Genomic DNA, 25,007 nt, shown 5'->3' on the forward strand with positions numbered 1-25,007 from the left:
GAAAATTTCGCGCATTGTGCTCGACGTATAAAGAGGGTAGGCTGGTAGCCGTTATGGAAGAGAGACATGTCCTCATTATCAACATCAGTCCATCAAGTGAATCAAGGATATATCCTTACAATTACTTAACTTGCTTCCACTGTCGGTCTTCACTTAGTGAATCAAACCTTCTCCAATCCAATACAATCCTACCTCCTATTTATCTCGCACACCAAAGCAAAAAGGAGAGAATCATTAACGTACCTAGGAACCTACCCATCAAAATGAGCACCCAAGTCGAGTCCGTCGAGCAATTCGACTTCATCGTCGTCGGAGGTAAGTCTGTCTGCAGTAGCATTCCCATGAAGGGGGGCGTGACACGCAGTCCTTACCAAACCTTACCAATTCTCATTCTCATTCTGATTTATCTTCTCCAGGCGGCACCGCCGGCTGCGCCGTAGCCGGCCGTCTAGCCGAATCCCCCCAAGTCAACGTCCTGGTCATCGAAGCCGGCATCGGCAACCCGGGAGACGTCGACGCCATCACGACGCCCGCGCGAGCCTTCGAGCTGCGCGACAGCAAGTACGACTGGGCGTACAAGACGACTATGATCGACCGCCCGGAGTACACGCGCGTCGAGAAGCCCAACACGCGCGGCAAGACCCTCGGCGGCTCTAGCTGCCTGAACTACTACACGTGGATCCCGGGTTCGGCGGGCACCTTCGACGACTGGGCGGCCTTCGGCGGCGACGAGTGGAAGTGGGACAGCGTGCGAGAGTACCTGTACAAGCCGGCGACGTACCACGACGACAGCCACAGTTTCAGCGAGGAGCTAAGTTACATTGGTAGGGGCGGGCCGATCCCCGTCTCGCACTCAGACCTGATACCCGAGATGCAGGGGTTCCGCGACGCGCTGACGCAAGCGTGGACAAGCAAGGGCGGCGAGCTGACCGACGACGTGCACAGCGGCACCATGCGCGGCCTCTGGAAGTGCACCAATAGCATCTACAACGGGCAGCGCTCCTCCAGCTGGCTTTATCTCAAGGACAAGACAAACGTCACCGTGCTCTCCGGCACCAACTCCAAGCGTCTGCTCATCAACCCCACCACCAAAAAGTGTCTCGGCGTCGAAGTGATCCTACCTTCCGGCAGCGCCCTCGCCTTCCACGCCAAGCGCGAGACTATCGTCTCTTCCGGCGTCTTCGAGAGCCCCAAGCTACTCATGCTCAGCGGCATCGGCCCTAAAGCCGCTCTCGCCAAATTCGACATCGAGACCCTCGTCGACTCCCCCCACGTGGGCCAGAACCTCCTCGACCACCCCATCCTGCCGCACGTCTTCCGGCTCGCCGACGGCAACGGGCTAGACCAGCACCTGCTGCGCGCGGGTCTCGAGCGCGACGCAGCCGCCAGCGCGTACCGGTGGAAGAACAAAGGGCCCTACACGTCTGGCCTCCTCGAGCTAGTCGGGCTCCCGCGCATCGACGAGCGACTACTCAAGTATCCCGAGTACGTGGCGGCCAAAGAAGCGAACGGGGGGTTAGATCCCTTCGGGCCGGCGGGCCAGCCGCACTTCGAGATCGACTTCGTGCCCATGTTCAGCGACGCCTTCCAGTGGCACATCCCCACGCCGCCATCGGGAGACTACCTAACCGTGATCGTGGATCTGCTGCGGCCGCAGAGCCGGGCGGGGACTGTTGAGCTCAGCAGTAAGGACCCCTTAGTACAGCCGAAGATCAATCTTAATTTCTTCGCGAACGAGCTGGATATCCTGGCCTTGCGCGAGGGAATCCGCTGGGTGGATGATGTGCTGATGACGGGAGAGGGCATGCGCGATATGATTAGAGAGGACTACCCCTGGCCGATGCCGAGGACGTCGGACGAGGCGATGGATAAGTTGATTCTGGAACGGTCGCAGACGGGGTTCCACCCGTGTGGGAGTGCGCGCATGGGACGGGACGTGGAGCAGGGTGTGGTTGATGGCAAGCTGAAGGTGTTTGGGGTTGAGTGCTTGCGTGTTATCGATGCCTCGGTCATTCCTGTGATACCTGACTGTCGGATTCAGAACTCAGTGTACATGATTGCTGAAAAGGTATGTTTTCTCGTTAAAGCAAAAAAAAGGGCTCCTTATCCCCTATTCCCCTGACACAGGGAACAAGTGTAAAGCTAACTTGCTTCAGGGCGCCGATATGATCAAAGCCGAGTATCCAGAGCTATATGCTTAGGTAGTGGAGTTTGAGTCGGAATAGTCTTTCCTTGAGTATCATGAATTATGACTTGATATGAACAGAAGAACAGAAGAACAGAGGAAGGAGATGTTGAGATGAATTTGTTATCCTCACTTGATTGTTTGTCGATTATGTAACTATGAGGCTTTATTTGGCAAAGGGGGTTTCATTACATAACTAATATTTCTCAATGTTATTTCAGGAAATATACAAAGTACAAACGATCAAACCCATCACGAAGAATGCTCATTGTATGACTTCAGAGCTTCATGTGATTGCTAACTCACCTTAGATGATTGGTGAGTTCGTCTCAAGTCGCCGAGCCCCATTCGAAGTACCCGGCAGTCAGGTTAGCCCAGTTGACTTAAGATGACCCGATAGAATGGAACAGGGCTTCGGCGACATAGTAGCGATAATGAATCGGCATAAGGGAATGCCAATGGTGTCATGATCACTGGGAAATGTGCAGAAATAATTTTGCACTGCCTCTATTACCGCCAAGATCTGGCCACTCCATACGGTCGCTGGTGGGCGCTGGCAGTCGCTGGTAGTCGCTGATAGCCGGATGGATTGAGCGTTACTGAATTCGTTTAGCGCATCAGCATTTCGGAAACGGCCGCGATCCACTGACTAACGACATCACACGATCGTATCGTGATCTAACACAAAAAATACAGCAGAATCGTGCCACGCTTTAGCATTCTCACGACTAAACATGTCGTGAAGCGGAAGAGATGAGGATGGATGAGGATGGATGAGGATGGATATGGCTCAAATGGAGAAGTTTATAATGATGCTGTCAAGTCGGTAAAGTTTGTCTTGGGAGGAAGGTTTCACCACAGCACCATCTGCAACACACTTATCAATCAAAGCATACAACATTGAAGCTTAAATTTAAATACACTCATACCTTGATCCTTGAAGCCATACAGCCAATCAAATCAACCCCAAATTCAAAAATCATGGCCCCACAAGCTCTTCGCCCACACAACATGCACGCCGCCGCCAGGGCTGCAGTACCTGTAGCGCCTAAACTTGGCCCTGTCACCTCCAAAGTATTGCCAAGCTTAGCAGCATTAGGAGCTGGTACGCCCCCCCTTTCCATACATCTCTTTAACCATGAATAAATTAAACTCCCCTTTCCATACATATACCTCTTTGACCATGAATAAATTCAAATCTAACATATGACTGAAAAATAGCCTACGTCGTCGGCTCCTACGTCCGCTCCCAACTGGCCCGCGAGTCCGGCTCCTTCGACCGCATCTTCTCCCAGCAGAACACGCCCGAGGTCGAGGAGGCCCGGAAACGAGCTCTGCAGGTCGACATCAACGGCGACCCGCGAAACAACCTGCTCAACATGCTCGGCTGGTCCAAATAGAGAATAGAAAGTTTTCCTATTCTTTTTCTATCTATGTACATCCTACCTACCGATGTTAGGTAATCTACATATAATACGGGATATTTCTTAGAGGAGGGTTGCTTGCATATAGGGTGCATCCCCTACCCTAGATTTTTATCTTTATCTTCACGGCGACCGATAACTACACATTATATATCGCCTTGTCGCATGGTTTAGGGGCGTTTTAAGGGGGGGAGATCTGTTTGGTTGGATTAGGAATTATATCAGGTACCTACATGTTATTCATGTAGGCACATACCCGCTCTCGTACAGGGCGAATTAAAATTATTTATATGTTCATGTTGTATGTTCATGTTGAAGAAAAGAAAATGCTTGGAAGTGTGAGTGACTTGATTCGTTGACAGTTCACGGGAATCGAGCCGATTACCGCCTGGCGTACACAGACTACCCTATCCTACTGTAAGACCAGGACCAATCGATACTGGTAGACGCTACAATAAATACTAGTTGAGTCCTGTTGCACAATTGTTTGAATTTTTACTTCTAGTAGGCGCCCTATCTGATAATAGCATCATGACTGAATTATCTAGTTCTACCTTACAGTGGGGGGCTTGGAGAGGATGATAACTTGGGATGGGTATCGGATGTGGTGGTGTCTTAGGTACATAGGTTACTCACTGCTGGTGCCATCTTTCGAAAGGCGCATGCACGCATCCGGTCTCAACTTGAACGATGTCGTCGTCGCCATAATAACATAGCCTCCACGATTCTTTTCAGACCCCAAGGGCTTAAGCAATGTGAGCTTTGGAACTAATCTACATTTTCAATCTCCGCCCGTCCCGGATTTTCACTTCGATGAACAAGGTGGTGCAGTCTTGTACGCCGACTAGTTTCACGTGCTGTGCCAGGAATATTTGATCCTTCGCTCTCTCGCTCTCTCTCTTTCTCACTCTATCAAGGTCTGGCCTTCTTCTAAATCCGCTGCTCGGTCTGGGCTTGTGGAGTTTAGTCAGTTAGTCAGTCAGTCAGTTAGCAACAAAGCCTTGTATTTCGCTACACCAGCTTCAGACGTTGGAGGCTGATTCTGTAATTTCGAGTACGGTTACCAATTCATTCAACCCTTTTTCATATCCAACCCCTTCATCTCAACTTCACTTACTACACATCTCGGTATAAGCCACCCAGTAATATCGACAGATCAGTTCACGTAAGCTCCAAAACAGCCTACTATATACTTGTCGTCTCGTAGATATGCCCGCCACACCTCAATAAGTACCTAGTAGGTACCTACCTAAGGCCTAGTCCAATGCAAGGAACCTCTTGCAGGTACACAACCCATCATTTACTTGAAGAATATAGCGTCGTAACTGTGCCTGGCAGATGCCCTAAGCAGCACGGGCGGTTCTGTCAACTTCGGCCAAAAATAGTCTTAAGCTGTTTTGAATCAGGGGTGCTGTGCCCGTTTGATTGGCTGAGCCACTTGCCTGCGTCGATCCAGCTTCCTTTTTTTCTTTCTCCAATGACATGCACCTATCCAATTCCTACTGCCCTTTTAAGACAATTCGCGGGCTTTTTTTCTTTCGTAGGCTGACGATGATCAACACGATCTCTCTCCGCCTTCCCCCCCCCCCCCCCTGCAGGATGCAGCCCAAGATGGAGGTGGGTGGGTGGCTAACGTTGCTTCTGAAAAAGGAGGGCCTTTACTCATGGCCCGCCATATTTATATCTACGTGTATATATATATATATCAACATGGGGACGATCCCATCCCCCAGAATCTAATTGTACCATTCCCCATCTGTTGATTCTTCCTTCACTCTTTCGGCGAGAAATCAACAACATATAATATAGCGAGTTAGTGGCAGCAAGAAAAGAAAAAGAAAAAAGAACATGGCAAGACTACTCCCCAGCCTCCTCCTCAGCGGGGCACTCACCTCCGCCCTCTCGCTCGACGTAAAAGACGCCGCCTCCATAAAAAACGTCGCCGCGCAAGTCGCGAAGGGGATCTACTACTACCACGACGCGAGCGCGAGCACGGGGCAGTTCCGGCAGCCGCAGCCGTGGTTCTGGTGGCTGTCGGGATCGGCGTGGAACGGGCTGATGGAGTACACCATCTTCACGAACGACAGCACCTACAAAGCGGACCTGCTGGACTCGCTGGCCAAGAACGTGGGGCCGAACTACGACTTCGCGCCCGCCGAGCAGGCCAGCTGGGAGGCCAACGACGACCAGGTCTACTGGGTGTACAACGCGCTGACGGCGCTGGAGTACAACTTCGAGCCGCTGCCCTGCCAAACCGGGGGCACCGCCGGCGGCTGCAGCTGCGCCAACTCCTGGCTCTCGATCAGCACGAACGCGTTCGAGGAGTTCGTCGCGCGCTGGAACAAGGACAGCGCGACGTGCGGCGGCGGGCTCAAGTGGCAGTACACCGAGAGCGCCAAGGGGTACTTCTACAAGAACTCCGTGACCAACGGCGGCTTCTTCCAGACCGCCGCGCGGCTGGCGCGGTACACGGGGAACCAGACGTTCGCGGACTGGGCGACCAAGATCTGGGACTGGTCGTCCGCGGCGGCGGGCGTGGGCCTGGTGACCGCGGACTTCCACGTCTACGACGGCGCCGGCGACGCGCAGGGCGAGGACTGCAAGAGCCCCGACAAGACGGAGTGGAGCTACAACATCGCGTCCTACCTGCACGGCGCCGCGCACATGTACGCCTTCACCAACGGCGACGCGACCTGGGAGTCGCGCGTCCAGTCCCTGCTCTCGAGCGCGAAGCAAACCTTCTTCAGCCCGACCCCGGACGCGCCAAACGTCATGTTCGAGCCCAAGTGCGAGCCGACGTCGACGTGCAACATCGACCAGACGAGCTTCAAGGCGAGCCTGTCGCGGTGGCTCGGGAAGACGGCGGTGCTGGTGCCGAGCGTGAAGAGCACCGTCGTCGAGCTGCTGGAGGCGTCGGCGCGGGGGGCGGCGGCGAGCTGTACGGGGTACGAGAACTCGACGTGCGGCGTCAAGTGGAGCGCCGGCACGTTCGACGGGTACTCGGATGTGGGCGTGGAGCTGAGCGCGCTGGAGACGATACAGAGTCTGCTGGCGGTGGAGGGGCCGAAGTTGGGGGTTTTCAAGCCGAGTAAACGGCGGTAGATGGCATACGGCTTACATGGAATCTGGTTTGGTTTGGAAAAGGGAAAGCGATATAGGGTATTGCGCTTGAACATGTATCTAACTGTAGGATAGATATTCTAGACTGTATATAGGTCGCTTGTATTATTTGGCACTGGATTTTGAAGGGAAATAAATAATTAGGTACCCCTTATTTGATCTTCCGCACACGTATATATATCACATTATTATATTATCATATTATCACTTGAAGCCATAAGTAAGATCAGTCTCGTTGAGAATCGAGCAAACTCAGTTACTAGGTATCTAGGTAGGTATCTGGTTACAGGAGTCACTGATGGGACTAAGGGAGTATGCCACTTGCAGATTCTCGACTTCCTCAAAGCGGCAGGTCTAGCTTTTCAACCCTACCTACCTAGTTAGGCATCTATATCCCGTTTCCAAAGCGGTAGGGCCCCCCCAAGGTTAGTTGGAACGAACCGTACACCTCCATCCCTACAAAGATTCAGAGACCTTGAATCTACCCTATCTTCAAACCTCTACACGGATGAGGGAACACACTATCATACTACATATGTATGTCATCCATGGTACTTGGTATGACCGGCTTCGGTACTGCCTCCGAGTGATGGATAATTGCGATACGGACACGATGCAAGTATATCGTGATCGTGATCATGTTGGGAAGTCGGACAAGCCCAGGCCTGTTTGGCTCTAGAAGCAGGTAACAAACCCCCTGAAAGATATCATTGCTCGCCGCGATCGCTCGCTAGATGGTGATATATCCCTCGTTCCTACATGCAGGACCTGGCGTCCAGTCAATCTGTACCGCGACCCTCCCTCGCTGTTAGCCAAGTCTCGTGATTCTGCGATGCCAAAGTAGTTCTCTAGCGCCTCATACTAACCTCCGTGCAATTCTAAAGGGGGGATATACTTTGCGGCGACGGGACGATCCGATCCGATATGAGGGTTTCGAGGGTTTGAGGTCTATAGCTGAGTTTCACTCCCCTTACATACCTCCACATACCTCCACAGACTTACACAGACTTACACAGATGTCCATAGCATCCATACACGTACGGTTAAAGTTTACTATGTCTCAGCCAAACCACCGGCAACTTTGCGTGCTCCTCCCCTTAAACTAGACAACCAACTAGGTTACCCCCTTGCTAATCTCGCTGGAATCCGGGGCATTGGGGATTCTAGAGCGGACGAAACTGAGGCAAATAAGGACCGAAGGGGGAAAAGGAAAAGGAAAGGGCCTAGGGATGATGAGCGCTTCCAGTCAAATTATCAGACGGCCATATGCAGTGTGAGGTCAGGGTCAATATCTGGACGGGTATTTACATGAGATGCCGAAGCCGACGAGGCAGGACAGTACAACCTTTTATTATCCGGCTTTCCCTGTGTTCAAAATGTCAAGAATGACCTGCCTGGGGCTTTGGGGGAAAATACTTGTGACATCTATCTGTCTGGGGTCTCTGGCCTTGCCCGTTTATCCCCATGTCTCACGCGTCGATCGACGTTGAGCATGTGGCCGATCAACGCGACTATTCCACATACCACGTTTATATGTGCTATACTATCTAACCCAGATAAGTACCTCTTATTTTAGTCGATGATAGCCCCTTATCCCTATTCCCTTTATACTGAAAGACAATTGACTTTAGAGAGAGCCTTTTCATAAATTCCTCTGCCATAAGTGAAAGTCTGAGGCAAGAAAAGCGTCAATGTCTTCCGCTTTGCTATGAGCGATTCTGAAGCGCTTGTCGTGCAACTTTCTTTGAGCCGGTTGCACAACTTTGTCTCTATCAGTACCGGCGTCTGCATTACAACGCATACCTATCTCTCAAGCTTCGGCGGCTTTATTTTTTTATCCCTTTTCCATTTAACCCTTGAGACATGGAACAGAGCACAGTGCAACCTGAGGCTCTGCTGCTATTGCTGAGCATTCATCAAGATTTCCAAAAAGTGGCTGGCAGGCTAGAATATTGAGACCATGCGGTGGAAATAGAGATGCTTTTCGTCGAGGCCCCCTTCTCCTCCGACGGGGGTTTTCTACTCCTGAGCATTTTGCTGTCCTTTCTAATTCGTGCGTCGTTCCGTTCAACACTGCGCCTCTGTGTCATATGCTGCTCAACATGCCGATCTTCAGGGCCTAGATGATGCCTATCTTATAGACTTGGTCAGCAGCATGCCCCCCGTTGGTCGAGGGCTTGTCCCACTATCATTAGTCATGCTCTTGGAAGGGAAGCATATCGATAGGGGGCGAATGTTGACTTTGAGGTTGAGGCAAGTATATAGAGGGACTCTATCTTGCTCGACAAGTATAACCTCTCATCAAGATAGGCACACTTGGGCTCTTATCCTGAAAGCTTTGAGCGACTTTATTCTTTTTAAGACAAAGCTGAGCAGTGAGAACCGTCCTCATACCAATATCAGCCCAAATCTTAACTTGCTCTCCTTACTTACCTAGCAACCCCCAAGTAATCTAACGACAATGGGCTCGAGCGACGAGATTGACCGCGCAAGTGGGCGCAAGATCGAAGTCAGCGAAGTCAGCGAAGTTCAGGTCCCGCAGTACAGTGACAAGGAATACGATCACGTCAAGCGAAAAGCAGACAGATATCTCCTCCCTCTTATGTGGCTTTGCCACGGGCTCCAGTCCATCGACAAGTCCTCAGTCAGTACGCAGGCCATCTTCGGCCTGCGAGAGGACACCGGCCTGGTCGGCCAGCAGTACTCCTGGCTGGTTACTATCTTCTACCTGACGTACCTGTGCTTCGAGCTGCCGACGCTGATCCTGCTGCAGCGGTACCCCATGGGCCGGGTGCTGTCGCTGTACATCCTGTGCTGGGGGTGCGTCGTGCTGAGCATCGGGTTCGCGCAAAACTTTGTTCAGCTCGTCACGCTGCGCGCGCTGCAGGGCCTGTTCGAGTGCTGCATTAGCCCGGGGTTCATGCTCGTCGTCGGGAACTGGTACACCACGCGCGAGCACGCCTCGCGGTCCCTGGTCTTCCAGAGCGCGTACTCCGGCCTCGGGCTCTTCACTGATTCCGTGCTGTACGGGATCGGGACCATCTCGTACAAGCACCCTGGTGTTGAGGCTTGGAGATACATGTCCTATGTGAGTTTATATAATTGGTTAAGTGTGAGAGGATAGCTAATGGGGGTAAATAGTTCCTGGGCGGCATCACCATCGTGACAGGAGTATTCTTCCTCCTCTTCTTCGGCACGCCATCCGAAGTGCGCTGGCTGTCCGCGGACGAGAAGAAGATAGCGGCGGCGCGTATCCTGGCCAACAACGCCGGCCACGACCAAACAGGAACGCAGGAGTGGAACTGGGGACAGGTCAGAGAGTGTCTGGTGGATCCCATCGTACGTGCCTTGCAAACAAAAACACTTGCATATATCGTTTGTTTGACCATAGCAAATTAACCGACGAGTGGCGTGTTTGTAGTTTTGGTTTGCCGGCTTGAACGGCTTTCTGGGCTCGGTCCCAAACGGTGCGTTGACGACGTTCTCGGCCATTTTGAACACTACCTTTGGGTTCAGTAAGTTTTCCGAGATACAAGATATAAGATCTTCGTTCACAAATAAAAGTGTGGTGTGTGTGTGGCATAATCACTAATTCGACGATAGCAAATCTACAAGTGATCCTCTTGAACCTGCCACGATATGTGTTTACCCTTTTATACTTTGCCGCCGTTGGAGTGTTGGCTACTAAGAGGGAGAACGTTCGGATGTAAGTGTCACTGAACCTCAGCATGTACGGCGTACCTAGTTACTTATACTAACCAACATCATGTCTACATGTAGGTGGTTCATGATGTTTTCCGTGATCCCCGCCTTCGTCGGCTTCCTCGTGATGGGTCTTCTTCCAAACGAGCCGCAATACAAATGGACTAAGTGGGGTGGATATTTCATGACAAGTCCTTACATTATTTCCACGTTCCTTGCGTGGACGTTGATTCCGTCGAATGTGGCCGGGCGAACCAAACGGACCGTTGTGTCCTCGTTTACCTTCGTGGGGTACTGCGCTGGAAATATGGCCGGGTCGCAAATCTTCCAAGCCAAGGATGCGGTGAGTTGATCTGGAAATAATACCTACCACATGGCACTAGGCACTAGGCACTGACAAGGTGTAGCCCGGATACATACCGGGGATCATTGGATGCGCAGCATGCTTGGGAGTTCAGATACTCCTGATATTCCTCTGGCGAACTATTCTCGTGATGCGCAATGCGCGCAGAGAGAGGCGAATGAGCGAGCTAGGAATATCAGAAGAGGAAGGGGTGAACATTGGACAAGAGATGGGTCAACAGGACCGTACGGATCTTGAGAATCCATATGTGAGTTTTGAAGTTGAAATTTATTCCCAGTGCCAGTGTTCATGTTCAGTGTTCATGTTCAGTGTTCAGTTAAACTAATAATCTTTGTTTGTGTCTACAGTTTCGATACGTGACATAAAAAGTCCCCCATACCTGACTATTGACGTACCTACCAGGTCCTACCTAGAACCTAGTACCACTGTACCTACCCTATAGATGTACTACTAGGTACTGATAGGTAGTTACTACCTAGTAGGTAGGTACATAAGGGAGGGTCGATTAGGTACCGCAACCTTGTTCAAAAGGCGCTTGGGCTTTGTCTCGGGGGTTGGGAGGGGTTCATTGGGTTTTCATTTTATTCATCTCTCCCGTCTTCCAAGTTCCTACATGTTTATTAACCATTCGTACGCTGGAATCCCTTGGAATTATTTGGATAGACATCTACATAACATACATCACTAGGTACATAGATACACGATGAGAAATATGATGAGTCACTTTTACTTGTGGGGGCTGAAGTTCTGAACAACATTGAAAGACATGAGTTGCACACCAAACTTTCAAATCCATATCCAATTCATACATACATATATGTAGGTATGATTGCTACCTACTACCTACAACATACATATATGTATGTATGGAGAACTAATACATATTACATACATACATACATAGGTATATAAGTTTGTACTCCAGTCCCCTCAACTTCAGTACCCCTTATAATAAAGGCTTATATAGATTCAAGTATTACACACACGCGGCCTGATTGGGCTCTTGCAAGTTGCAACGGAAGTGCTTGTACCACACTTGACCTGACCTGTCTCGCAAGGACAACCCAAACCCACAAATACATAAATCGGAAGCCTTCCCAACAACAGTAACAACATCATCAACAACATCATCAACAACAGCCATCTCTTAGAAAAGAATTTTAAAAAACTAAATTCAAACTCAAACCTGAACCCCGAACTGAGCCAAGCCTTGCCGAGTTTTTCTTCCATACGGCTTACTCATGTCGGATCGTGGGAATAACTTTGGGCAAGGTCCACGAGGTGGTGGACGAGGAGGTGGGCGAGGAGGCGGACGAGGAGCAGGAGGAGGAGGAAGAGGTGGAGGTGGAGGTGGAGGAGGTGGTGGTGGACGTGGTGATGGAGGCGGATACTCACGAGGTGGTGGAGGTGGTGGTGGACGTGGTGATGGAGGCGGATACTCACGAGGTGGTGGAGGTGGTGTTGGGTACCGCGGCGGAGGAGGAGGAGGTGGACGAGGTGGTTACAAAGACTCTTCAAAGGATATTTTCAAGTAAGTAATATTTCATTAACCCTCTCCAGGGCTTGCTACGTTCATGTGCCAAATATCCATGACATATTACTAACATTCTCATCAGACCTCCAGGCAATGCCCCAGTTCCTGAGCCGAATAAAAATGTGAAGGCTATAGAAGATAAGACACTGAGTGAACCCAGCCTTGCCGGGCTCAGTCTAAAGCAAGCTTATCCCCAACGCCCTGCCTACGGAACCGGTGGCAGTCCTGTAACTCTATGGGCCAACTACGTCGAGCTGAACATAAACCCCAAATTGGTTCTTCATTCATACGAGATCATTGTCAGGCCTGAAAGAACTCAAGGAAAGAAACTTTCTCATGTGATCAGCCTGCTACTCGAGCACGCCGCTTTTGCCAATATCCGATCGAATGTAGTCACCGATTTCAAATCCATCCTTCTCTCGCGCGAGCCGCTACCCATGACAGAAAACGCCTATGAGTTTCCCTATCGCGCCGAGGGCGAAGATGATCCTAAAGAGGGAGCGACTGTGTATACCGTCCAACTCAGACTCACGCATAGTCTCTCCGTCGGCGACCTAGTAGGATATCTGACAGCAAAAAGCCAGGCCTACCCGGACAAGGAGGTTATCATCCAGGCTTTGAATATCTTTCTTCATCATTATTCCAAGACCAAATCCAACATCGTTACCATCGGTGCTAGACGGGCTTTCCCGGTACAGGCTTCCGCAGATAATATGATTGACATAGGTAACGGCTTGGCGGCCATCCGTGGATTTTTCTCTAGCGTTCGGGCCGCAACTGCGAGGGTTCTCGTGAATGTGAACGTTAGCTACGCTGCATTCTACCAACCAGGACCGCTACTAGACTTGATGACAGCATGGAGGGGCAGAAACACCCAGCCGAATCTGCGAAGGCTGGAGGCTTTCTTGAAAAATGTAAAAGTCACACGCACACATCTAAAGAGGAGGAAAAACAAGGCAGGAAATGAGGTAATTAAGAAGAGCACCATCGTGGGCCTAGCCTCGATGAGCGATGGCCGACACCTAGCTCATCCTCCTCGAGTAAGTAAACATGGTGCCAACGCTGATGAGGTCCAATTCTGGCTCGATGAACTACCGCCAAAACAGAGCACTCCTGGAAAGGGGGCCAAGGCAGGCACTCCTGGAAAGGGGGGCAAAGGAGCCAAGGGAGACAAGGGAGACAAGGGAGACAAACCTGGCGGAAGGTATATCACTGTTTCCAGATTCTTCCTCGAAAGTAAGCAACCATATTCCTCTACCCACATCTAGATACTAACAACCCATAAACAGCGTATAACATAGTATTGAAAACTCCCACTGCGCCCGTTATGAACATTGGCACCAGAGATAACCCGACATACGTCCCACCAGAAGTATGTATAGTCTTGCCTGGTCAGGACGCCAAAGTCAAATTGTCTGGCGATCAGACAGCCGCTATGATTAAATTCACAGCTCGCAAGCCTGCAGAAAATGCGAGATCTATCGTGAAAGATGGCATCGCCACTGTTGGGCTAACGCAACAAAACACATTAATGGTACGGAGACCCCATCTATCTACATACTTGCCCACCTAGGTTGTAATATATGCTTACAGGATGGTTCACAGACCCCCTTTGGCATCTCATTCGTCCCCAATCTAATCACTGTCAACGGAAGAATTATTGATAAACCCACGGTCACCTATGGAAACTCCAACGCCGAGGTAAACTTCACCTCAGCCTCCTGGAATATAATGAGAATGAGATTCTCAAAATCCGGAACGGTAAAGAGGTGGGGGATCTTGAGATTAAACGTTGGATATCAACATCTAGGACCCTTACAGGATGATGCCAAATACAGGCCAGTGATACAGTCAGTTCACAGAGTGCTGAAAGAAACCGGCATCAATATAGGTGACCCTATATTTTCAGACATTTGCGCCCTCAGAGATGACGATGACCTTAGGATCGAGGCGACGCTTCAAAAGGCTGCCAAAAACGTCGATCTCTTATTCATCATGCTTCCCAAGGATAACATGCCCGTCTACGACCGCATCAAGCACTTGTGCGATGTTAGATTTGGCCTCGCCACCATCTGCTCCGTGGGCTCCAAGCTTATGAAGCCAGCAGGCCAGGATCAATACATGCGCAACCTCGCCCTCAAATTCAACCTCAAGCTAGGAGGAGACAACCAAGTGGTCAAGAGCAAGATAAAGTTCTTCGAGGAGGATAAGACGATGGTGGTCGGTATCGACGTTACTCACCCATCGCCAGGGTCGAGCCAAAGTGCCCCCAGCGTGGCCGGAATGGTAGCCAACGTCGACAAGGGTATGGGACAATGGCCTGCCACTTTGGCAATCCAAGCGCAAGCTCGCCAGGAAATGGGTAAGTATCTTTTTTAGCCTTTCACCATATTCCCCCATCCACGACTATTGTATCCCCAGAGAATCCCACTAACCGCAAGTTTTCTCACAGTGTCCGGCCTCAAAGAGATGCTCAAGTCGAGACTCGACCTGTGGAAGACGAAGGGCAAACACGCCGCGTACCCCGACAACATCCTGATCTACCGAGACGGCGTGTCCGAAGGACAATACGACATAGTGCTGAACCAGGAGCTGCCGCTGCTCCGCGAAGCGTGCAAGGAGAAATACCCCGCAACGCAGACCAAAGCCGGCCTGCCACGCCTAACGATCGTGGTGGTGGGGAAGCGGCACCACACGCGGTTCTACCCGGCGCAGGATAACGACGCGGACAACAAGTCGAACTGCAAGCCGGGGACGGTGGTGGACCGGGGAGTGACCGAGGCTAGGAACTGGGACTTCTTCCTGCAAGCCCACTCCGCGATCCAGGGGTCCGCACGCCCCGCGCACTACTTCGTCGTGCTGGACGAGATCTTCCGCTCGCGCAAGGCCATTCCCGCGGGCAACCTGCAGGACTCGCTCGAGCAGATTACGCAGAGCCTGTGCTACGTGTACGGGCGGGCCACGCGCGCCGTCTCCATCTGCACGCCCGCGTACTACGCCGACATCGTCTGCGAGCGCGCGCGGTCCTACCTCAAGAACCTGTACGACCCGAGCGCATCGGACGCGGGAAGCGTGGCCGCCGGCGGCGGCGCGGCCGTGGTGAATTTGGCATCCTCGGTGCGCGTCCATCCGAACTTGACGAATACCATGTTTTACATCTAAGATGGGATCGAGGTGTCCCCGAGGAGAGTGGGCAATACCTACTAGGATGTCTAGGTACCTACTCAGTACCTAGGTAAGTCCATGTCGAGAAAGAGAAATGAGAAGAAAAGTAGAAGAAACAGAGGAGGATACAAACATGATGGGAAATTGATTATCGTTGCTTTATGAATCGAGACATGCCTGGATATGTAGACAGAGCCGGTGTATCTAGATACCTACCTAGTACCCAACTAGAAATAGGCCATGTTCTTCAGAGACTCATCTCTTGACACATATTGCGAATGTTGTATGTCAGGTGTAAGGTGAAAGACAACATCCGTGATAGAGCACCTCGTACACTTGTTCAGTATCATGCCTACCTAGGTAGGTAGATATCTAACCCTAGGTCTAAAAGGAGACGCTACAGAACATCGTGATAGGATACCGGAGACTACCTATTAGTCGAATAATCACGGAGACGTTTTAGTCTAGCCTTAGCAAATGTATCCTTTGCCCAAGAAGTATCCGTCATATAATGGTATCTGGAAACATTTCGGAAACTTGAGTGTCAAGTATAAGAGTAGATAGTTACTCCCTCGAAATCATGTTAAATCAGGAACTTATCCTTGACTTGTTCAGTGTGTCAATATGTCGTAAAAACATCATCTCATCCATACATCACCTATCACCACAAACCCCTACAACCTCCGTACCTATTCACCACCAACATGGCTCCAACTCCACCGACCTCAGACTCAAACCCAATCTCCTCGCAAGGCCTCTCTCGCTTCAACGACGCGGTCGTCATGAACCTAGGCCTCTTTGTCCTGGACGACGTGGAAGGTGCGGCACGGGGTCGATGTCATTGCAGGCGGCGTTCCGGTCGTGTAAGCCGGAGGATGGGTGGGTGTGGACGCGGAGTGGGGAATACGGAGGAGAAGGTTAGGCGTGTGAGTATGTAATCTCAGTCCCCACACCCTCTCCCCCCTTTTTGGCCCTCTTCGTCTTCGTCTTTTACTCCGTAGCTATAGTGGAGAATCCTTTCAACTTCAACGATATCGCCTACCTATCCAACTCCAACGAGCAAAATACCCACACACACCCATACACACACACACACGTATGTACAATACACAGTGGAAGCCGACAGCTCTGAAATCCGAAAATTTCCCAGACCACCCCCAACTTGGGAGTGCGGGTCCGAAAGCGGGGATCTAGCGTCGCCGACGTGGACGGGGCCCCGCGGTGGGAGAGGCTCGGCTCCGAGGAAGTGGGCCGCTGGGGAGACGAGATCCGGAAAGCAGCTGCTTGGGGGGGCGTGAGAAGGAGACGGGGATCTTGGAGGTGGCGGCTTGGGGTTGCGTTGTGCGGAAGAGTGCGTGATGGATGGGAAGGAAGGAAATATGAACACCGAGGCATGGTATCAGGTATACTAATAACGATAAACTTGAGATGTTTGATGAAAGATCAGCCATTTCGCCTTTTAGCGTAGCGGTATGCTCTAACATATACATAGGATGTTGGTGAAGATGATGATGATGATGATGATGATGATGATGATGATGATGATGATGATGATGATGCTAGGTAGTATTCTAAAGTTAGAGTAATAAGAGTCAACTTCCCTTTCTCATAAAAGCATTACCGTAGTGTATATTCACTTCCTCCTTTCTAGTTGTGTCTATTAATGAAAGGGCTGAAAGGAGAGCTGTCGGAGACACCTGGACCATGACTACTTCAGAATACCAATTTGGATGTTTTACGCGCGACGCGCCTAATGCTTATATCTATTTACCTACGTGACATTACTTGCTACGCTTGCTATCGTAGCAGTACTAGGCTCTATACCTACTCGTGACCGCTCGGCCATCGTTTTCATGTGTCTTCTTAGAGCATCGTACCCCGAGCACACGCCGAATCGCGCAAGCGTTTCGATTACCCGGCGAGGCACGCCGTTATTACGCATGTATATACCTATACACGTTGGCAAAAACTCGCTTTGTCTGGGCGCCACCCCATTTAACATTAAGGCGACAATCATATAAGCCCTCCTTGGGTATAGGAAAGTGTCGGAGGAGGAGGAGGAGGGGGTATCGGTTTGTACAGGAGGCTTGCCTCTTGGATGGAAAGTGCCTGTTATAAAAGCGGCGAGCTTAGGCGATTTGCGCACCAGTTGGGTCCAGGAATCTCCAATGGCCGTGTCAATGGACCCCGATGAGCCTACGTCTTTTACGTTGCTAGGGTTGTCGAAGGGTATGCCGAAGGACTCGGGCTCGAAGTTCCCATACGCGGGCTCGGTCGATAGCGCAGAGAGCTCCCGGCGGAAAGCCTTGGCATCGGCGATATCGTATTCTTCGTCGTCGAACCGTATTTCGATGCCGGCAGCTTTTAATCTCTCTCGTACAGCAGGATCTTTTAGCACGCTACGTAGCACAGGTAGCTTTATTTTAGCCCATAATCGGCCCTTGTCTGACGTTCCCAGGAGCCATTCCTTGAGGAACGCTTCAAAGCTATATCGATAACGCCAGTTTCTTCTCCAAAAGGCAAGGGTCATAGAAACGATATTTCCGTGTCGATTCGGCTCCGGGTCGTTATTATTTCCCGGCTCGTCTTCGGACTCCGGCTCATCCCCAGCTTCCGATACTGTAGGCGTAGAGTCAAAAAGGTCGGAGAGGTCGGAGAGATCGGAGAGATCGGACGTGGGAAGCGGTTGTTGAATATCCATGATTTTAGATAACTAAATCCGTCGAAAAAAAGAAAAAAGTAACAAAATTTGGGGAAAATTCAGATATATTTCAAAATTGTTGTTTTTTGATGTGATGTTGAGTGAAACTTACGGACCGTGGTCAGAGTTCACTGACATAAATCCAGTCGCTCACCGCCCTACTACAGCATCCAAGAGCTTACTAGGTACGGTTCTTAGCGTCATACCAGAAGCAAAACGGGGGGTTTTTTTTTTTAAAAAAATAAAAAAAGAAGAAAAAAAAAAGAAAAACATAAACGTACAACACCAGGGATTCGCTGGTCGTCACCGACCCAACTACTGATCTGGCGGTATCTGGCTTATCTATGGGAGAGCGGACGGGATCCCGAGTTGTCCAGATCCTATGGTCGTACGTAGAAGCATGTGCTGCCATTGAAGTATATATCTTATCCGCCCCAGGGGTGGTGGTGGTGGTGATTGTAGGTGGAGGAGGAAAAGGGGGGGGGGCCAGAACTTCAATTCGACTTCCCCAACCACCATTTCTAACTACACGATGTGGCCTGCTTATAAATTTGGCCTATTAAAAGACTTGCGAATTGATTGGCACATACCTTAGATACTCTTTGCCTCAATCTGGCATATTCGTTGTGCTACTGAAAATAGCGAGAGGCCGATTACGACGTCGAGACGGAAATTGAGGATAGACATAGCATGATTTCTATTGCGCATGAACTACTAACTACCTAACCTAGCGAAGAATAAATCTCTCCAGACTGCCGAAAACCTTGCATTTGATGATCATAGCTGAATCTACTACAACATCTAGCAACGTGTGGTTATCATCATCCATCGGTCTACTTGGGCTAGGTACCTATAAATACAACATCAAGACATCAAAGCGTGACCAGAATGTGCGCGTACATCTCACTGCATTACTTCTTCTCTGTTCCCTAAAATCTCACCAAAAGGATCTTCTGGCAAAGCGAAGACCCTGTACGTCTGCAAGTCACTTCCTAGCAAGCATACTCTAGGCGGTATCTTGCCTCGCGCAGAACTAGCTCCCTTGACTTCCATCTGAGCTGGTAAGAAGTTCGGCTCACAAGGCAGTATCATGTTCAGGAAAACGTTAGTAACCTGATCGTTACTGAGCATGTGAGGCGTCAGCTTGCCTCCCGGAGTGTACGATTGGTAGCCCAACTCGTCCGACTTGTGCGGTATCCTAACAATCCGTATTGGCTGGTCTGTCGGAGGGTTAGTAACAAAGCATGTATTAAGTTTGCTTCATATTTACCTCTCTGTGCCCATAAAACGAGTAAGCTATCGTTGTCTAAGAATTTGAGGTCAAGGACCTTTCCATCGCCGAGGACCATGGATGAGACTTCGGTGGAAACGGAACCACTGATCCCGTTCAACACATTCATGGTCGTTCGAAATACGTATACTATTGAACACACAGATGTAAGAAAGGGGAGATTTTGGTAGGATAATAGGGGTAGTTATCTCATACCACTGCTTTCGTCATTCTCCGTGGTAAGGGCCGTGTATGTCAGCCCCCGAGGAGTATCCTGGATCAAGGTTAGCATCAATGGGTGAAGGGTAGATGGCTGTAAATCGAAAATCATACCGTTTCACACATTTCAGCAGCCATCATGACATCGAATTTAGAGACATTACTCTCTAATACGATAGCAGTCGGTTGACCGAACCGTACGCTTCGCTTCTCTGCCTCTGCAATACCCTCAAAAACCGCACCGGCTTTGCTATCTAGATAATCACATAAAAAGTTGATCTGTGAGAACACCTCTTCATCGGACTGCTGGGAATCTTGCTTGTTGAGTTGTTTGCCAAGCAGATCTAATATAGAACTGCCACCTTCGGCTTGTTGGCGACCCCCCTCGGACTTATCCGCGGCTATGCTGCTAAGATAATTTTGTAAGGGGCTTGCAGCCATGTAATTTTGTATGTAGGCCAAAATCCTTCCATGGCCCATCGTTGCTTCTTTCTCAGTTAGCTCATCAGTTGACGAGGAAGAGGCAAGTCTATCGATCTCATGTCGGAGCCAGACCGAGAAAGACTGGAATAGCTCCAGCTCTTCCATGGCAAGTAGGAGAATTTTGTTGCCCACCAACATCAAGCAGGATACGATGTCCATGACCCTAGTAATTTGTGCGCTCGTAAACCCAATCTCGGCCTTCGACTCATGAAACCGGGCTACACCAAGGAGGCGGCTGAGGATAATTCCGATACGTTCAAGCGCTGGTATAAAGTTTTGATGTACAAGGCTACGAAGAGCTTGAAGACCTGATATTACTGCCTTACACCAACGTTTGTGGCCCTAATGTGACAGGTCAGTGTATACAGTCTTAAACAGGCCTAGATAATCGGGTGCACATACTCGCTCCGCCAACTGATCAACGAGCCATTCTTTGACTTCTGGAAATGTGTGGCCTGTCACAACAGAGTGATATAGTGCCTGGCCAATTCCCATCTCGCCATATTTTCCCGATTCTTGGAGCGTCTCATTAATACTATTCAAAAATCGAGTCGGAAGCTCGCGGGTCGATTGCCACTCGTGCATCATATGCATCTGCACTTGTTTAACATATCTCAGCAGCTTCTGTAGAGTTGTAGTCTTGGATGCAAGCAAGGATAAGTTTTCTGGCGATGAGTAGATGAAGGTTAGGTCCATAGGCACGAGATACGTAGCTGTTAGATTTCCTGCCCCGGACGGCTTGAAGATGAGCATGTGAGTTGACAGGTCGGGATGAGACGCATGATAGCATAATTGTAGGGAAGGGCTGCCCTTAGAGGACTGAGGCAGACTATATTTGAACGTCCCAATGACGAAAGAGTCGTAAATGCTGACGTGTATGTGGCCATCGTTGGTACCAACGATCATAACGTCGACATTATCACTGTCATGAGAGACGAAGGGCTTGAATAAAAACTCCAACGAAGCCCGCGTAGTAAACACATACGAGTCATCACTGAGAACTGGTTAGCACATAGTTAAGCATGGCAAGCCTGATATCCCGTCTTACCCCGAGCCCCCTAATATCGGTAAAGGACTAAGTTTCGGCAGAGCAGTCTCAACTTCGAGAAAAGTAAGTTCTCGTGGGAGGTCCACGGCGGCTTTCTTACCGCTTGGAAAAAGGTCGTGAGATATGATGTCGTCCCAGGGCATAGAGCTAGGCGAAGAGTCCAAGTCTACGCGTTTCCCTAAGTGATTACGTGCCCAGCCGATACAGGTGATTCGAGACTGGCCACGCTCGCATACGTGGATTTGGTGAACGGCCTTGTTGGTTTCCAAGCCCATCAGCCGTACAACCCCATCGCTCCAGCCTGCTGCGAGGAACTGACCTAATAAATGCTGAATTAGACTTATTCTTTCTTATTCTAGTGTAAAGGCAGCTTACCGTCGGCTTTCCAACAAAGAGCCTCGACGCTGTCCTGCTCACTTCGCTGGCTACTTTTTGTCACGATTTGGCCATTAGATCGCCAAATCTGAAGATTCTTAGACCCAGCTGCCCCAGCGAAGAGCTCGATAGTGGGATTGTAGGTTAAGAGCTTGTCGCGTGGCTTTGGGTCAAGTCGCGATTCGCTGAAAAGCTTGAGCTCAATTGGTTCAGGCATAGTCACTCTCAAAGATAGAGACTTTAAAAGTGTACAATTTGTATGGAGAAAAGTCGTCAACCATTATGTGGCTTATTTTGACATCGAGTACATGATACTGCTGCATGTGCCTGTTCAATGTTGTAGGTACATAGGTAGTTGCCTTCAATTGCGTCTAGGCACATATGTGAGTAGTATTGTTTAATGTTGAATCTTCAAGTTTTATATTACTAGGTAATCTTTTATATTAATCTTTTGCATTAATCTTTTTGATGTTCCATGTGTGTCGTGACTGCTGTGGGATTTTATGAAGAAGGCCTTCAATGTTTTCAGGTATCTTATTAGTAGTACAATACTAGGTACCTAGTACCTAGTACTGCCTAACATGTATGCAGTTGCACAGTGCGCCAAATACAAGGTAGCTAACCTACTAGGTTAGGTACCTAGTTAGCTCCCAGGTCAACTGTCACAAGTACCTAGGTAATTATCAATCATTTGGTATGCAAATTAGTGGATTGGCCAAGTAATGAATACAGTGCTATTATCAGTACAAAAAGACTGTATTTCTGTACTTCTGTACTTTGGGCTATAAGTGCTTCAATGTTCGTCAAGTTGAATCAGACAACATTATTCACAATTCTTTAGGTTAGCAAGCTTAATTTTGGACCTTCATAGCTCTGTGTGAACATATTTATCTCCCAACCCCTTTTGCTGGTCGTTTCCCCATCGCATCATGCTTAAACTCATTAATTCCAAGCCTCTTATCCTTATAAACCTCCTACTCGACCAAGTAAGAATCAGCCACCGATTTGATGTCCTTCGAGAAAGTCACTTCCTCGTTCTCCTCCACCAATACCACGGACAGAACCTATGATCAAATATTAATATGCTGAGGAGCCACGAATAGGTCGATAAGAATGCAACTCACATCAACATCAACGAATGGCGTAGTCTTCGAGAATCGCACTTGCATGGGGAAAAACTCATTCTCATCATCCGCCTGGGCTTCAAATTCAAAGGAGCCGTTAGAATTGTCATCACTGACAGTCCCGATAGACCATTCCAAGCTATCTCCCGTCACTTCGTAGGCAGCATCGAAGCTGGAAACGGATGGCTCGCTTGTGACGTACGGGATGACCACCGAAACATCCTTCAACGTATCACCGCCGGTTAGCTCGTATTCAACGGTAAATGTGTAATCGTTATTTGAGCCCTTGTTCACCCATACAGTGAAACTAATGGGGAGAGCGGTCGTGTCATCCGTTTTGGGCGTAGCTCGCCATCTCAAAACTCCAACGGCGTTGTTGACAGGGAAACCACGAGCTATATTGCTCATCTGGATGGCCTTGCCACTGTTGAAGTGGGAGCGGTCGACATTGGGGTGAGTACGGAATTGAGCGCCATGGGAAGCGTTGGCTGTGAGGTTGAGTTTGATCTTGGTCAAGTTAGGGTCGGAAATCTTTAGACTCAAATCACCGCCAACAGTCAGAGAGTTGAGTGAACCCTCTCTCGACAGTTTCGCACTGATGGCCTCATTGATGGTGACATGGATGGCATCGCGGTCCGAGGTTAGAGACGCTCGCGGAGCTGTGGGTTCGACAGCAGGCGCATGGGTGATTGGTACTAGGGGTGACTCGTCTACTTCGGCTCCCATATCTCCCCGCACACGTTCGAACATGTCTGTAGTTTTGGATTTCTTGCCTAACTGCATACCCTTGCCCTTCATGATAGTTGTCCTGCCACTTTGTTAGTGTAGAACAACACAAATATATCGGTGGTTCTTCGTACTTGTGTGACTTATTCTTCTCAGCTTCATAAGTGTCGTATGTATCCGTAGGCGTAGGTCGAGTAGGTGGTGTATAAGTCGGATACACGGGCGTGCGCGGCGCACTGGGTCGGCCGGTTCTCGCGGTTTCTTTTCGTTGTAACTCCAGCTGCTTGGCCTTTCGCTTGCGCTCCTCGGTTGCTTCTAGTTCCTTGTTCTAGAGGGGTGTTAGCAAAGCATCGAGGATTTTTTATCACAAGTGAATAGCATACTCGGGCGATAATCTCTTGGATGCGCTCCTCGTGACTTTCCATCTCCAAGAAGGTCTTGATCTGGCTAATAGTGAGGTTTTCCCTATAGCCAAGTGAAACCAACTCGTCAAAGGCACTTAAAAGTTCGTAGGCATTCTTCAATATTTCCCTCTCGTCCAAGGTTCTGCACGTGCTAGTCACCACTTGCGCGAACAAGTGAAGAGAGTCAATGTCCTGTAAGATGTTGGACTGGCGGTTGGTAATGAGAACCATGTATAGCTCATCCAGAGGCTGGTAGACGAAGCGAACATTGTCTTGTTCGACGGTAGTGTGCTGTGTACCGGAATCGGCGAGTTTGGGGAAAGAGGCGAGGAGGGCTTCGATTCGTGATCGGGGCATCTCACGGAACTGTCTAGAGAGGACAGCTTTCCCGCCTCGGGTGCAAATAGATGCTGCTAAGACAACCTACCATAGGTCATTAATTATTAGTCAAGTCGGCGTCGACATGGGAGGTGAATGATTACCATTTTGCTTGCGCTGAATCTGTAGGAATGCGCAAATTTGCTATGGGGTAGGAGGAATAGAGGAGATCGGCCCAGGTAAGAATTGCACAAAGGGTACCCAGTTGATGCTAATAGCTGTCTCTTTCACGATCAAGCCAATTCACCATAGAAAATGTGGTGCTGGGAACTTTAGTATTATGTAGACAGCCCCTGGTCAAGCCACATCATTGATGTTTAGGTAAACTTCTGTTTCTCGATTTACTCAGCTCCCCTTAGAAACCCGATATTTAGCCAAAGAGGGTACATATGTACATAGTTATGCTACCTACATAGTATTAGCGCGTACCCGATAAATTTGATTTAATGGGTCCCATGGGCTGCACGGACCCAATGCAAGCGCCTGTCCTACATAGTACACATGTAAACCTAGCCAACTTGAAAATGGCAGGTGGGGTCTCTTCCAGGTACCTTACCAACCTTACCAACTTTACCTTACCTACAACCATTCTACTAGGTACCAACTAAACCCTGCTGCGGACTTAGAATGATCATCATCATCAGCTTTGTACAAAATTCAAACTGAACTCATTCAAACACTCTATCAACCATCAACTTTGATTTAATCCTCGATTCTTCCTATCTCGAATCACTGACACGGGTCGCTCGTTTCTTTAAACTTATTCTTTTACCTGCGACAGATAA

The 25,007-nt window shown here is 49.6% G+C and overlaps 9 protein-coding genes across 9 annotated transcripts; 6 read left to right on the forward strand and 3 right to left on the reverse strand.

Annotated features, from left to right (window-relative positions):
* Nucleotides 1–47: 47 nt before the first annotated feature.
* GGS25DRAFT_124113 (putative GMC oxidoreductase) lies at nucleotides 48–2,684 on the forward strand. The gene is made up of 4 exons (XM_049256162.1): nucleotides 48–66; nucleotides 120–315; nucleotides 417–2,068; nucleotides 2,157–2,684. Exons 2-4 carry the CDS (start codon nucleotides 264–266, stop codon nucleotides 2,199–2,201), a joined length of 1,749 nt encoding a protein of 582 aa, XP_049120120.1. The 5' UTR covers nucleotides 48–66; nucleotides 120–263; the 3' UTR covers nucleotides 2,202–2,684.
* GGS25DRAFT_124122 (uncharacterized protein) lies at nucleotides 2,645–4,229 on the forward strand. The gene is made up of 2 exons (XM_049256163.1): nucleotides 2,645–3,290; nucleotides 3,407–4,229. Exons 1-2 carry the CDS (start codon nucleotides 3,167–3,169, stop codon nucleotides 3,583–3,585), a joined length of 303 nt encoding a protein of 100 aa, XP_049120121.1. The 5' UTR covers nucleotides 2,645–3,166; the 3' UTR covers nucleotides 3,586–4,229.
* A 908-nt stretch (nucleotides 4,230–5,137) lies between these two features.
* Nucleotides 5,138–6,883, forward strand: GGS25DRAFT_475898 (glycoside hydrolase family 76 protein). The gene has a single exon (XM_049259747.1). The coding sequence runs from the start codon at nucleotides 5,458–5,460 to the stop codon at nucleotides 6,709–6,711; it is 1,254 nt and encodes a 417-aa protein (XP_049120122.1). The 5' UTR covers nucleotides 5,138–5,457; the 3' UTR covers nucleotides 6,712–6,883.
* A 2,307-nt stretch (nucleotides 6,884–9,190) lies between these two features.
* GGS25DRAFT_512950 (MFS general substrate transporter) lies at nucleotides 9,191–11,160 on the forward strand (the record flags this gene model as incomplete). Its single annotated transcript, XM_049262839.1, has 7 exons — nucleotides 9,191–9,817; nucleotides 9,871–10,068; nucleotides 10,151–10,244; nucleotides 10,333–10,435; nucleotides 10,510–10,774; nucleotides 10,839–11,042; nucleotides 11,143–11,160. 7 exons carry the CDS (start codon nucleotides 9,191–9,193, stop codon nucleotides 11,158–11,160), a joined length of 1,509 nt encoding a protein of 502 aa, XP_049120123.1.
* A 609-nt stretch (nucleotides 11,161–11,769) lies between these two features.
* GGS25DRAFT_124287 (Piwi-domain-containing protein) lies at nucleotides 11,770–15,766 on the forward strand. Its single transcript, XM_049256164.1, has 5 exons — nucleotides 11,770–12,326; nucleotides 12,412–13,565; nucleotides 13,619–13,863; nucleotides 13,935–14,691; nucleotides 14,782–15,766. The coding sequence occupies exons 1-5, from the start codon at nucleotides 12,037–12,039 to the stop codon at nucleotides 15,489–15,491; spliced, it is 3,156 nt and encodes a 1,051-aa protein (XP_049120124.1). The 5' UTR covers nucleotides 11,770–12,036; the 3' UTR covers nucleotides 15,492–15,766.
* Nucleotides 15,767–16,198: 432 nt separating this feature from the next.
* Nucleotides 16,199–17,061, forward strand: GGS25DRAFT_518244 (uncharacterized protein; the record flags this gene model as incomplete). Its single annotated transcript, XM_049263505.1, has 3 exons — nucleotides 16,199–16,357; nucleotides 16,645–16,788; nucleotides 16,987–17,061. The coding sequence occupies 3 exons, from the start codon at nucleotides 16,199–16,201 to the stop codon at nucleotides 17,059–17,061; spliced, it is 378 nt and encodes a 125-aa protein (XP_049120125.1).
* Nucleotides 16,999–18,458, reverse strand: GGS25DRAFT_475916 (uncharacterized protein). Its single transcript, XM_049259748.1, has one exon. The coding sequence runs from the start codon at nucleotides 18,193–18,195 to the stop codon at nucleotides 17,266–17,268; it is 930 nt and encodes a 309-aa protein (XP_049120126.1). The 5' UTR covers nucleotides 18,196–18,458; the 3' UTR covers nucleotides 16,999–17,265.
* A 406-nt stretch (nucleotides 18,459–18,864) lies between these two features.
* GGS25DRAFT_475918 (anaphase-promoting complex, cyclosome, subunit 4-domain-containing protein) lies at nucleotides 18,865–22,082 on the reverse strand. The gene is made up of 7 exons (XM_049259749.1): nucleotides 21,591–22,082; nucleotides 21,216–21,534; nucleotides 20,570–21,161; nucleotides 19,799–20,509; nucleotides 19,682–19,739; nucleotides 19,466–19,615; nucleotides 18,865–19,415 (listed from the first exon to the last, which is right to left on the reverse strand). The coding sequence occupies exons 1-7, from the start codon at nucleotides 21,805–21,807 to the stop codon at nucleotides 19,099–19,101; spliced, it is 2,364 nt and encodes a 787-aa protein (XP_049120127.1). The 5' UTR covers nucleotides 21,808–22,082; the 3' UTR covers nucleotides 18,865–19,098.
* A 206-nt stretch (nucleotides 22,083–22,288) lies between these two features.
* Nucleotides 22,289–24,553, reverse strand: GGS25DRAFT_475920 (uncharacterized protein). The gene is made up of 5 exons (XM_049259750.1): nucleotides 24,327–24,553; nucleotides 23,824–24,267; nucleotides 23,575–23,768; nucleotides 22,715–23,522; nucleotides 22,289–22,654 (listed from the first exon to the last, which is right to left on the reverse strand). The coding sequence occupies exons 1-5, from the start codon at nucleotides 24,327–24,329 to the stop codon at nucleotides 22,565–22,567; spliced, it is 1,539 nt and encodes a 512-aa protein (XP_049120128.1). The 5' UTR covers nucleotides 24,330–24,553; the 3' UTR covers nucleotides 22,289–22,564.
* Nucleotides 24,554–25,007: the final 454 nt, after the last annotated feature.

Source organism: Hypoxylon fragiforme, assembly GCF_022984875.1.
Source record: "Hypoxylon fragiforme strain CBS 206.31 chromosome Unknown GGS25scaffold_2, whole genome shotgun sequence".
In the NCBI taxonomy this organism is placed as follows: domain Eukaryota; kingdom Fungi; phylum Ascomycota; class Sordariomycetes; order Xylariales; family Hypoxylaceae; genus Hypoxylon; species Hypoxylon fragiforme.